The sequence below is a fragment of the Haliotis asinina genome, chromosome 2 (assembly GCF_037392515.1).
Source record: "Haliotis asinina isolate JCU_RB_2024 chromosome 2, JCU_Hal_asi_v2, whole genome shotgun sequence".
Taxonomy (NCBI): domain Eukaryota; kingdom Metazoa; phylum Mollusca; class Gastropoda; order Lepetellida; family Haliotidae; genus Haliotis; species Haliotis asinina.
In genome coordinates, this window is record NC_090281.1 from 21,541,277 (window position 1) to 21,555,153 (window position 13,877).

Here is a 13,877-nt window from a genome sequence, read left to right on the forward strand (position 1 = left end):
GACCGCCGCCATATAGCTGGAATATTGCTGACTGCGGCGTAACACTAAACTCACTCGCTCACAACATTGCATTAACAATCAGACCTGGTTGGATGGTGACCAGAATGTTTACAAGTTTAATTGTATCTAGCCTGTCCCCTTCGTGTTACACCACCAGGGCAAATCAAAGGTAATGTGATAGTTAATTAGGGCCATTGATGTCCATTTTGTCAACACTGGCCAGTCGCATCCACCTTGAGTTGCCGATCATAGTTGGTCACTAAGGAGTGAGTGAGTTATAACTTATTGTCACATCGGCAATATTGCCGCCATGTCGTGACGAGAAACTTTAATTTATATCAATATTAAAATTTAAAAATGAAAACGTAAACACCTGTCATCGGAGGACAGTTAAAACACTTGGCTACCACAGATAACTAGCACTAAAAGCTAAAACATTACCATTAAAGAGGACAATACGATATAAAACACAGGCTATAGACCACCAACAACAGAAGGTAGATCACCATACTAGGGTCTATGGGTACTTACAATACCTTTGCTACCTGCACGGACGCTAGCTGGATTTATACCATCCCTTCAGCCTTTGGCGATAATACTGAAATTTAGCCATTATTAAAAACAACAAATATACTACGATTAAAAGTTTGGCAGTAATAAATTTTACATAGAATGTTTTGGGACTTACGTACCTGGCCACTATGGAATGAACCACAGTTGACACATTATTCAGTCGCAAACATATGTGTAATTGTAAACGATTTTTTAAAATAAAATTTATGAATATTTTAGAAAAGACGCTTCACTCATAAAATCGGAACTCAAATGACTGTCAGGACCTGCATCAGTAAGGGGAATAAATATACGCTTCACACGTTGTGAATGTCAAGCAGGTAGTATTTCGACGCATACATTTGATTCATAACAATGAAATAGATGAATATATCCACTGAACAGTACTTCTCATAGTCAAGACTTTCAAATGATTTGGTCGTCAATAAATCAGGATATCACTGTAATCAAAAATATTCTCAAAAACTGTGCTGCTTAATTTTCAAGACCAAGTCTGTGATTTATTCAAAACCAAACAACAAATACGCTGCAGGTGGTAGTTTGAGCATATGCACACAGCTTTCTTTTGATTCATTAAATTTTATTTAAGAGCATTTTTGTGATTATTCAAACAAAACGATATGTTCACTTCTGTCCCTTCGCTGGTACAAAGCGATAAATCAGACATGACATAATCGAGTATTACGTCACCCCTTGATCGTTCCCACTGTACACCCAGACTGTGATCGGCAAGCTGCGTGTTGAGCAGTCGGTCAAGAAGTACTACCAGCTTGACGAAATTAATTAAAATTAATCTCCAATGCGCCTTCTTTTATCTCAAAACGTTCTGTAAACATGTTTCGGATTGCCAATCTACGACAGAAGCACTTTATGAAATTGAAAGTCTGCATGAATTTCCTATAAAAGACAGCACAGATTCGTGGACTGGCACAACTGTCGACAACTGTTCACAATGCAGATGTTGTGTGTTGCTGTGGTAGCCGTTGCCGTCCTTGGCGTCGTCTCGGGGTCAACGTAAGTAGCGTCTCCCAATACTGCTATACCGAATGCCTTCAGCACCACATTTAATAGTTTCCTACCTCACACATAAATGTCGTTTACTGATTCGATGAGCCAGGCTGTGCTACCCCTTTTACAAGCGAGTAACATTTTCTATGTTACCCTTGAGAATGCCAGTTGTGTGTGCTCGGTAAGATAAATACGTTGTTCAGTGGTCCCTCGGGAACCACATATCCTATATGTTTCTTTATGTTCCCCTCTCCCATGAACAGTGAACAACTTATAATATTCACCAATTACCACCTTTACCAATATTTACCAGGACCGAGCGTGTAATGCTGTAGGAAGTGATGTTATAGATTGTTTACGTCACACCCAACAATATTCCACTTGTATGACGGGGCTCTGTAGCACTTACTCCTCAGTCGTTACAGATTGTTCAAGATCAGTTTATACGCCGATCTTCATATTGGTTACGTTATTCCTTGCTGTGCTGTGCCAATGCCCGAATACTAAATAATGACGTACAAGTTGTTCATGCTACTGAAGTTCGCTTGTCCAACAAGGAATAACACAAATACAAGTCTACTGAATATATCTCTCACGATCTATCAAATACCCATACTGTTATCATTACAGAGTGCGGCTTCTCACTTCCTCCAGTCTTTGTATGTGAATACAGGAATCTGTCTTCTACGTTCTAAGAATACTTCTATTGCATCACTTCCTTCACCTTTCTCAAAAACTGCAATATTGTTGGTTTTCATTTTCGCCATTTTCAGAATCTCGCCTGACCCAAAGTTCGGTATGTTCCATTTCCAGTGTCTTTACTCACAGAATGGTTCCACGTAATAAACCATATGTAAATCTATATATTGTGCCAACAGTTTGGTTGAAATGATTGTTTTGATCCCAGATAATTCCTTTGCAGTTCAGAAAGGCATTAAATGAAGCTTTGTATCTTATATCTTTATATCTTCTTCCATGATATAATTCATAACTTCTACAAAAACAAATAAGCAGTAACTGTCTCAGTATGGTAACAAATGAGTTGTTCCCTGAATGTTTGCAGTATGGGGCACATGGTCCGAATGGAGCGAGAGTGTGGGGCAGTGCAGTGTTAGCTGTGGGGGAGGCTCGCAGACAGTGGTGAGGACGAGGAAGTGCCAGGGCGGTCTGGTCTGTCGGCCCATCAACGGCGGGAGACAGGAATACACACAGGCCTGTAACACCGACAGCTGTTCAGGTGAGATGACCGTTAAACACCGGGTGTTCGAATTTCCATAATGATATTCATGTTGTCGACACCACAATTCACTTCACAGTCAATGCGGTGTACACGAAGTTAAATCTGCAAGGCTTCATCTGTGACCGGTGCTGTGTCATGTGAGGCCATATGTTAAATCCCAGTGGTTGATAATAGTGCTACATATCTCCTGCGTCTGTGCTTTTCAGTGGATGGAGGATGGTCTGCCTGGGGAGCATGGTCCGCCATTGACGGTGAGGAATGTTCAGTGTTTTGTGGAGGGGGCAGGATCAGTCAGTCTCGACAGAGGACATGTGACAACCCAGTACCCGGGAATGGCGGTGCTGACTGTCAAGGAAACAGTGTGCAGCGACGAAGAACCAGTTGTAACACACAAGGATGCGGAGGTGAGGTTCCTGTTGACAATTTGCTGTCATTAAGAAGCCATTGGACAATGAACAGTAAACTCTTGCTGTCGTAATGACTAGTGTGTGAAGTATGTGTTTTGTGTTACAGGTTATTGCCCAAACAGACAAGTGAAGTTCTTCCCCCATCCTACCAACAGAGGACGGTACTACCAATGTGGGAACTACATTGCTTACCTCATGAGGTGTCCCCAAGGTCTCGTATGGGATAACAAAATCTGGACGTGCAACTTCGACAATTGAGACGCCATATCACACATCCCACTAACTTGATGTCACATGCGCATGTACATTCCGAATAAAGCAGAGTTTGCAAAATAAAACTTGTTTGATGTTTCCTTTACCAGAAAACATATAATAATATGGTTTAGTAGATGGTCTCTCTGTTTATGGAGTGAGTCAAGGATGACAAACTATCCTTCATGTTAGTGTTTCACGTGGTACTGCTCCACTGCAGGTAAAAGTCTTACTTTTACCGAGAGATCTAAAACAGTGGTGACACATTGTTATCGCTTTGGAAGTGTCATGAAAATAGCAGTGTAAGTGTTTCACATTTGACCTTGTTTTATGTTCTTGTATTCAACAAGAAAGACATTCACAGACAACTTCAGGTTTCGAATCTAGTTCAATATGTCACGATCAACCCGATTCCTGCACATGCTCAATCAATATTATTGACAGATGGTGTAATACCAAAAGAATATATGCCACTACAACAAAGCGCTCTATGACAGACTGTATTTGACCTTGTTTTATGTTCTTGTATTCAACAAGAAAGATATTCACAGACAAGGTCTAGTTTTGAATCCAATTCAATATTTCACGATCAGCCCGATTCATGCTCAATCGATGATTTTATTCACTGACAGACGGCTTCATACCAAGTGAGCAAGGAAGAATATGTGCCACATGTTCGTTGCAACTAAGACAAAGTTCTCTATGAAAGATTGCATGAGGTTGTTTCTGTAAGAGCCACACCAGGCGTTTTGCTCCACGTCACCTCGCAATAACGTCGGAGATGATGGCATCAATACCTGCTCACACTAGCTAGGCAGCACCTATGTGTTTGAAGCCGTCCAGTGCACACAGCCTCACCTCCGCCTGTGCATACATATGTATTATTGTCATTCTTCAGTTAATTACAGATACGCACCGTTGATAGATGAAGCTCTTAGTTCACGTGATAGTTGAAGATGTCACATTGCTGAGTGCACCATTAAACAACAAACATTGTATCTCTTCCAGTCGAAACTTCAGGTTACTGAGAGTAATGAGAACTTCGTTGTTTGGTGGAAGAACACGGTACTATGAAGCTGTATTTTCGCTTGGCCTGTTTGTATTAAGAATTATACGAGCGCCCAGTGCATTGTTTTTTCCAAAACCCGTTTCCTAAAACTGCTCGAAACAACTGAAAAAGCAGTCCCCAGGCATCGAGTCTAACCGTTCAACTTCTACTTCTACCAATCGTCGACCTTGTCTGCACATTCTATGCTGTATTCAAATTAATAATCACGGGACTTCTACCCGCTCGAGACACGCATAGAACGGGGGACGAGATGGTCGAACTGTTTAAGGCGTCAGGCTAGTGAGTGATCCAGAGCTTGGAGGTGCCAGAATCGAGCCCACCTCTGACCGGGTGCAAAACTTTGAGCAGACTCTTTCGGTGTTGTCACAACCCATAGTGTACAGTACACAACACAAGCCACATGAATACGTGCGAAAAACACACCCAAAACTAACACCCAGTTGCGGTTCAGCAACGTCCAGTGAACCTGGACTAATTACTGTGATCAGCATGTTCCAGTCCAACCAGCTGTGAATGGGTCCCTGGTAAAGATGGGAAAACCAGCTCGGCGACAAAACTAACTCGCTACGCCCAGTGACTGCAAGAGTAGTATGAGCTGAGCTTGATAATATGACGTGCCGTTGACATTGATATCCAGCGATGGATGCCATTGAGCAGCTACAAGAAAACGTTGAGTTAGTTCAAAGCAAAAACAGAAAAACTATTAATATTGGAAGATATCCACGTAGTTGAACTGAACCTGGAAGAATTAGAAAATGCAAAAAACTCGAGGAGGGTTTATCAAATCTAAAGCAAAATTAATCAAGCATGAAAAAGAAACAGCAAACATTTTTGACACCTGGAATATGGAAAAATTCTAAACAATTCCATAAAAGAATTGCACAACAGTGTTGGGAATGTATTAAAAGACCAAAAAGGGATATTAGAAGAATCAAAACATTGCTACAAAAGCTGTTTACAACAATAAGTGTGTAGTTGTTAGTTTGGAAAATTTATTTTCTGAATTCGATGTTTCAGAGCTAAGTGACTAAGTTGCAAAACCTCTAGTAAGGCAATTAACACATGATGAAATACTTCTGGCTCTTGAAAATACAAATACAAACGCTCAAAGCCCTGGCCAAGATAGCTATAGAGTAGAAATGATGAAGCTGTGGATATGAATCGGTATTTTTTCTCATCCACACAATGACAATAACTAATAACATGCTTACCAAAATAGGCCTAAACATTTTCTGAACATGGAGACCAATAGCCAATAGAATTTATATATAAACATCTGTCACAAATAATTCATAAAAACCAAAAAGGTGTACGGGAGAATTAGCCCGAGTAATTCACGATGGAGTCTTGATGGACTATACAAAAGCCCACAAACATCTGGCTCACCTCAGTTTTACTAATACAGTTACAGTCCAGACGGCACTACCTTAACCCTAGATGGATCAGAAAAGGGATTTCAAGCACTTTTCAACATTTTTCAAACATGTTAAGAGTAAGTGTGCCACTCAGTCGTTCATGCCATAACCGTCCTTTCCGCCTGGATAAGATTCGAGCATGTACAGGTCGGTCAACAAGCTGAATGTCATTACATTCATGTCACTATGCACTGCTTTACGTACCACAGCTTATAGATAATACCATCACAGTTAACCATGAAATTTCACTGTCTAAAACCTGATCAAGTCCTGCCATGTCACGTGAGAGTCTTCTGAATCTCTGGTATTGTCATTCTGAAAGATGCTGAAAGATGAGAAGTAGTACAATATCGGAGGTCAGGTTTAAGAAACGGGTTCGGAAACAGCAAAGCATCGGGCTTTGGTATGATTCGTGAAAATGGACACAAAACTCCTCATATTAGTGACTGTCTGCCACCAAACAAGGAATATCTCAGTACTCAGTAACCTGAACTGTCCACTGGACGAGAATCGAGGACACGTTGTTTATTTGTTGTTTAACACTGCACTCAGCAATATCCAAGGTGCGTGTGGGGACATGTGACATCTTCAACCATCACGGGAACATGCTAAGATGCTCACCACTCAAATGAGAATACTACTTCTCTTTGTCCTCCAGTCATAGTGCTATAGATTGTGTATCATTTCCGATCATAATGTCCTACCCTTCGTGAAAGGGCAAACAAGCAAATCACTTAAAGGCTGGACAAACCAATGCTTCACACCAAAGGCATGTATTCATCCATCTATGGAGTGCACCTGTAATTCTCTGAAGAATGACAATAATACACCAGAGGGCAAGAGAATGGGAACATCCTTATTAATGATCGATAAAATAAAATCAAAACATTCAATGTTTATAAGTTAGAGTACATTTAATGAAGTCCACGTTTGGAACAGTGCACCAGCATTGTCTATGAGAACCTCATCACAGATGAAGAGCACGCGTTATGTAATGAGATGCAGGAATAGCACAGTTCACAGATACAAAAGGAGTCAGTCATGGAATATCTCTGGTTACTTATACACATCCTTAGTAACGAGTGTGACCACCTCTAGCAGCAATACATGTCCAGACTCAGCGTGTCATGACGACGAATGACGTCATTCGGAATCCTATTACACTCCTTCCTGAGAGCGTCTGCAAGTTCTTGTCGGTTAGCTGGGGATCGTGGTTGTCTTCTCACCTGGTAATGTAGGTGATCCCACAAGTGCTATACTTGGTTTAGGATGAGCGTACTGGCCCCGGAAGAGCTTGGAAATTCTGGGCGTTCAAGAAGTTCTTGACAATTTACACTGTGTGGAGCCTCACGTTGTCGTGCTGTCGTGCAGTGTTCCATGCAGTTGCTGGTGAAGGAATGGTATTGCTCACACAATTGCTCTCTCTCTCTCTCTCTCTCTCTCTCTCTCTCTCACACACACACACACACACACACACACACACTCTGTCTCTCTCTCTCTCTCTCTCTATTGATAGATCGATCGAAGGATCCTAGAAGGATTTAATCACTTGGACAACTTTTGCCAAAATTTCAACATAAAATGTGTTTACTTTCTTGTGCCTATGAGTTTATGTATGCATGTTCTATAATGCGTACACGTAATACAAACGAATGGAGCGAGCTTGTGTGCACTGGACGGCTTCAAACACACAGGTGCTGCCCAGATAGTGTGAGCAGGTATTCCGAGGTGATTTGCGGCTAGTTACACACCCAAGTGGCAATCTCATACACTCTCTCATAGAGAGCATTGTTTTAGTGTACATGTGGCATATAGTCATTTGGTATTACGCCATCTGTCAATAATATTGATTGAGCATGTGCAGGAATTCGGGTTGATCGTAACATATTAATTTGGACTCAAAACCTGAATTTGTCTGTGAATGGTTTTCTTGTTGAATACAATAACATCAAACAAGGTCAAATGTGAAACATTTACATTGCTATTGTCATGACTCAGCCAAAGCGATAACAATGTGTCGCCACTGTTTTAGATCTCTCGATGTAAGTAAGTACCACGTGCAACACTAACATGAAGGATAGTTTGTCATTCTGGACAAACTCCATAAACAGAGAGACCATGTACTAAACCATATTATTATATATTTTCTGGTAAATAGAAAACACCAAACAAGTTTTATTTTGCAAACTCTGCTTTATTCGGAATGTACATGTGCATGTGACATCAAGTTAGCGGGATGTGTGATATGGCGTCTCAATTGTCGAACTTGCACGTCCAGAATTTATTATCCCATACGAGACCTCCGGGACAACTCCTGAGATAAGCAATGTAGTTCGCACAGTGGTAGTACAGTCCTCTGTTGGTAGGGTGGGCGAAGAACTTCACTCCTCTATCTGGGCAATAACCTGTAACACAAGACACATACTTCACACACTAGTCATTACGACAGCAAGAGTTTACTGGCTTCTTAATGACAGCAAATTGTCAACAGGAACCTCACCTCCGCATCCTTGTGTGTTACAACTGGTTCTTCGTCGCTGCACACTGTTTCCTTGACAGTCAGCACCGCCATTCCCGGGTACTGGGTTGTCACATGTCCTCTGTCGAGACTGGCTGACCCCGCCCCCTCCACAAAACACTGAACATTCCTCACCGTCAATGGCGGACCATGCTCCCCAGGCAGACCATCCCCCATCCACTGAAAAGCACAGACGCAGGAGATATGTAGCACTATTATCAACTACTGGGATTCAGATACCTCGCAACATATGGCATCACATGACACAGCACCTTTCACAGATGAAGCCTCGGAGACTTAACTTTGTGTACACCGCATTGACTATGAACTGAACTGTGGTGTCGACAACATGAACATCATTATGGAAATTCGAACACCCGGTGTTTAACGGTCATCTCACCTGAACAGCTGTCGGTGTTACAGGCCTGTGTGTATTCCTGTCTCCCGCCGTTGATGGGCCGACAGACCAGACCGCCCTGGCACTTCCTCGTCCTCACCACTGTCTGCGAGCCTCCCCCACAACTAACACTGCACTGCCCCACACTCTCGCTCCATTCGGACCATGTGCCCCACACTGCGAACGTTCAGGGAACAACTCATTTGTTACCATACCCAGACACATACATATTTGTTTTTGTAGAAGTTATGAATTATATCATGGAAGAAGATATAAAGTTACAAAGTTTCATTTAATGCCTTTCTGAACTGCAAAGGAATTATCTGGGATCAAAACAATCATTTTAACCAAACTGTTGGCACAATATATAGATTTACATATGGTTTATTGCGTGGAACCATTCTGTGAATAAAGACAGTGGAAATGGAACATACCGAACTTTGGGTCAGGCGAGATTCTGAAAATGGCGAAAATGAAAACCAACACTATTGCAGTTTTTTAGAAAGGTGAAGGAAGTGATGCAATAGAAGTATTCTTAGAACGTAGAAGACAGATTCCTGTATTCACATACAAAGACTGGAGGAAGTGAGAAGCCGCACTCTGTAATGATAACAGTATGGGTATTTGATAGATGGTGGGAGATATATTCAGTAGACTTGTGGTATTTGTGTGATTCCTTGTTGGACAAGCGAACTTCAGTAGCATGAACAACTTGTATGTCAGTATTTTGCATTCGGACATTGGCACAGCACAGCAAGGAATAACGTAACCAATATGAAGATCAGCGTATAAACTGATCTTGAACAATCTGTAACGACTGAGGCGTAAGAGAAGAGTGCTACAGAGCCCCGTCATACAAGTGGAATATTGTTGGGTGTGACGTAAACAATCTATAACATCACTTCCTACAGCATTACACGCTCAGTCCTGGTAAATATTGGTAAAGGTGGTAATTGGTAAATATTTTAAGTTGTTCACTGTTCATGGGAGAGGGGAACATAAAGAAACATATATATGGTCAACCAGTGGTTCCTGAGGGATCAGTGAGCAACGTATTTATCTTACCGAACACCTCGATGTTCATTTTCAACTGTTTTCAGGCAACACAACTGGTATTCCCACGGGTAACATAGAAAATGTTACTCGCTTGTAATTGCATAGCATGTTTGGAAGACCCCGAGACGACAGCAAGGACGGCAACGGCTACCACAGCAACACACAACATCTGCATTGTGAACAGTTGTCGACAGTTGTGCCAGTCCACGAATCTGTGCTGTCTTTTATAGGAAATTCATGCAGACTTTTAACTTCATAAAGTGCTTCTGTCGTAGTTCGGCAATCCAAAACATGTTTACAGAACGTTTTGAGATAAATGAAGGCGCATTGGAGATTAATTTTAATTAATTTCGTCAAGCTAGTCGTACTTCTTGACCGACTTGCACAACACGCAGCTTGTCGATCACAGTCCGGGAGAGTGGGAACGATCAAGGGGTGACGTAATACTCGATTATGTAATGTCTGATTTATCGCTTTGTACCAGCGAAGGGACAGAAGTGAACATATCGTTTTGTTTGAATAATCACAAAAATCTTCTAAAATTAAATTCAATTAATTAAAAAGAAAGCTGTGTGCGTATGTTCAAAGCGTCATCTAGAGTATTTCTTGTTTGGTTTTGAATAAATCACATTTAACTTTACTCTTGAGAATTAATCAGTTTTTGAGATTATTTATTGATTGTCATACTATTCTGGCCTATTGACTAGCAAATCATGTGACTGGCTTAACCATATGGAAATTCGGAGGTTTTGAGGGACTAACAAAAAGTTTGAGCATAGTCCAGTCAAAGTTGCACAACCATATGGATCTGAACTGCGCTGCTGATTTTGGTCTACTGCAGGATTTATGAAGCATGTTTACAGACAGCTCGAGTCGACATATTGTCCCAAAATCATGCTTTTAGTCAAGGTATTCATTTCGTGAGACGAAATAGTGGTAGTGGTAGTGGTAGTGGTAGTGGTAGTGCATGTCGACATGAGTCGGTCGCTGATTCAGCGTTCCTTAATCAAGACCGTCAGGATAATCAGATAGGGTGAACTTTATTCCATTTTGGGATTGAACTACCAGTGTGTGGTGTTATATTCACTGACCGAATATTTATGGGAATTATGTGTTGGATGTGATTCTATGTCACGGTAGGTCCAGTACTGTTATATGCCATATTATCGGGTGTAATAGATGTGTAGTGTTGCAAATCCTATTATAAGAATACTTTAACCTTTTATATATATGGAACACGGTAAAAATCCTCTGAGGTGTATTCAATTTCGGAATAATTCACGGTAGACTGAGAGTCTTTTAACTGTTTATGTATCCCTAATCGACTATCTTTTGATATCCTTCACTTGTCAAATTTTCATATTTAGACAAAACCGTCTAAACTATAAGTTATCTCACCTATTCTTTAACTGACTCCTATCAAATCAATACCTTGGCTTCGAGTAAATATTCTTGAAAGCAATGTAAATCTTCTAAAACTCTGTTCGCTTGTGCAAGGTGATGTAAGCACTCAAATAAGTCTCAGTGTATTTTGTAAGAAGTCAAATTTTAGGAGTAATGTAAATCTCCTTAAACTCTATACACTTGTGCACGGTTGGGCAAGTTTATGCGTCAGGTGTGATACCACGTTAGTGGCTTATTATATCTCCATTGTGTGAATTATATTTACATTCTATTTCTCATGTTCATTGTTACCTCATATGTAGCTCTGTTGTTGTTATAATAATAAACTTCAAATCAAACTTTTATTCTTGAGGCTGTCCTTTACCAGAAGATGGAAACAAATTACCTATACATATTTGAACCCATGGTTAAGGTTATTTACGGACCTTCCTCTAGTTAAGGTTGTTAAGATCAGCACCGTAACAGTGAGTCACGTGGTACTGCTCCACTGCAGGTAAAAGTCTTACTAACACCGAGAAATCTAAAATGGTGCTGACACATTGTTATCGCTTTGGTCGTGTCATTGTGTCAAAATACCAATGTAAGTGTTTCACATTTGACCTTCTTTGATGTTATTGTATTCAACAACAAAACATTCACAGACAACTTCAAGTTTCGAATCCAATTCAATATGTCACGATCAACCCGATTCCTGCACATGCTCAATCAATATTATTGACAGATGGTGTAATGCCAAAAGATTATATACCACTAAAACAAAGCGCTCTATGACAGACTGTATGGGTGTGAGTCAAGGATGACAAACTATCCTTCATGGTAGTGTGTCACGTGGTACTGCTCCACTGCAGGTAAAAGTCTTACTTACATCGAGAGATCTTAAACAGTGGTGACACATTGTTATCGCTTTGGTTGAGTCATGACAATAACAGTGCAAGTGTTTCACATTTGACCTTGTTTGATGTTATTGTATTCAACAAGAAAGATATTCACAGACAAGGTCTGGTTTTAAATCCAATTCAATATTTCACGATCAACCCGATTCATGCTCAAACGATGATTTTAGTCACTGACAGACGGCTTCATACCAAGTGAGCAAGGAAGAATATGTGCCACATGTTCGTTGCAACTAAGACAAAGTTCTCTATGAAATATTGTATGAGGTTGTTTCTGTAAGAGCCACTTTGTGGATAGTCACACCAGGCGTTTTGCTCCATGGGAGATGATGGCATCCAATACCTGCTCACACTAGCTAAGCAGCACCTATGTGTTTGAAGCCGTCCAGTGCACACAGCCTCACCTCCGCTTGTGCATACATATGTATTATTGTCATTCTTCAGTTAATTACAGATACGCACCGTTGATAGATGAAGTTCTTAGTTCACGTGATAGTTGAAGATGTCACATTGCTGAGTGCACCATTAAACAACAAACACTGTATCTCTTCCAGTCGAAACTTCAGGTTACTGAGAGTAATGAGAACTTCGTTGTTTGGTGGAAGAACACGGTACTATGAAGCTGTATTTTCGCTTGGCCTGTTTGTATTAAGAATTATACGAGCGCCCAATGCATTGTTGTTTCCAAAACCCGTTTCCTAAAACTGCTCGAAACAACTGAAAAAGCAGTCCCCAGGCATCGAGTCTAACCGTTCAACTTCTGCTTCTACCAATCGTCGACCTTGTCTGCACATTCTATACTGTATTCAAATTAATAATCACGGGACTTCTACCCGCTCGAGACACGCATAGAACGGGGGACGAGATGGTCGAACTGTCTAAGGCGTCAGGCTAGTGAGTGATCCAGAGCTTGGAGGTGCCATAATCGAGCCCACCTCTGACCGGGTGCAAAACTTTGAGCAGACTCTTTCGGTGTTGTCACAACCCCTAGTGTACAGTACACAACACAGGCCACATGAATACGTGCAAAACACACACCCAAAACTAACACCTAGTTGCGGGTTCAGCAAGGTTCAGTAAACCTGGACAAATTACTGTGATCAGCATGTTCCAGTCCAACCAGCTGTGAATGGGTCCCTGGTAAGGATGGGAAACCCAGCTCGGCGACAAAACTAACTCGCTACGCCCAGTGACTGCAAGAGTAGTATGAGTTGAGCTTGATAATATGACGTGCCGTTGACATTGATATCCAGCGATGGATGCCTTTGAGCAGCTACAAGAAAAAGTTGAGTTAGTTCAAAACTAAAAAAGAGAAACTATTAATATTGGAAGATATCCACGTAGTTGAACTGAACCTGGAAGAATAAGAAAATGCAAAAAACTCGAGGAGGGTTTATCAAATCTAAAGCAAAATTAATCAGGCATGAAAAAAAAATATTTGACACTTGGAATATGGAAAATTTCTAAACAATTCCATAAAAGAATTGCACAAAAGTGTTGGAAATGTATTAAAAGACCAAAAAGAGATATTAGAAGAATCAAAACATTGCTACGAAAACTGTTTACAACGATCAGTGTGTAGTTGTTTATTTTCTGAATTCGATGTTTCAAAGCTAAGTGATCATGACTAAGTTGCAAAACCTCT

The 13,877-nt window shown here is 40.9% G+C and overlaps 2 protein-coding genes across 2 annotated transcripts; one reads left to right on the plus strand and one right to left on the minus strand.

The window, feature by feature from the left end:
* The first annotated feature begins 1,508 nt into the window (after positions 1-1,508).
* LOC137272345 (properdin-like) lies at positions 1,509-3,566 on the plus strand. The gene is made up of 5 exons (XM_067804714.1): positions 1,509-1,587; positions 2,355-2,377; positions 2,645-2,818; positions 3,028-3,225; positions 3,335-3,566. The coding sequence occupies exons 1-5, from the start codon at positions 1,526-1,528 to the stop codon at positions 3,484-3,486; spliced, it is 609 nt and encodes a 202-aa protein (XP_067660815.1). The 5' UTR covers positions 1,509-1,525; the 3' UTR covers positions 3,487-3,566.
* A 4,568-nt stretch (positions 3,567-8,134) lies between these two features.
* Positions 8,135-10,110, minus strand: LOC137271639 (properdin-like). The gene is made up of 4 exons (XM_067804075.1): positions 10,023-10,110; positions 8,883-9,056; positions 8,465-8,662; positions 8,135-8,369 (listed from the first exon to the last, which is right to left on the minus strand). The coding sequence occupies exons 1-4, from the start codon at positions 10,108-10,110 to the stop codon at positions 8,218-8,220; spliced, it is 612 nt and encodes a 203-aa protein (XP_067660176.1). The 3' UTR covers positions 8,135-8,217.
* Between the last annotated feature and the right edge of the window lie 3,767 nt (positions 10,111-13,877).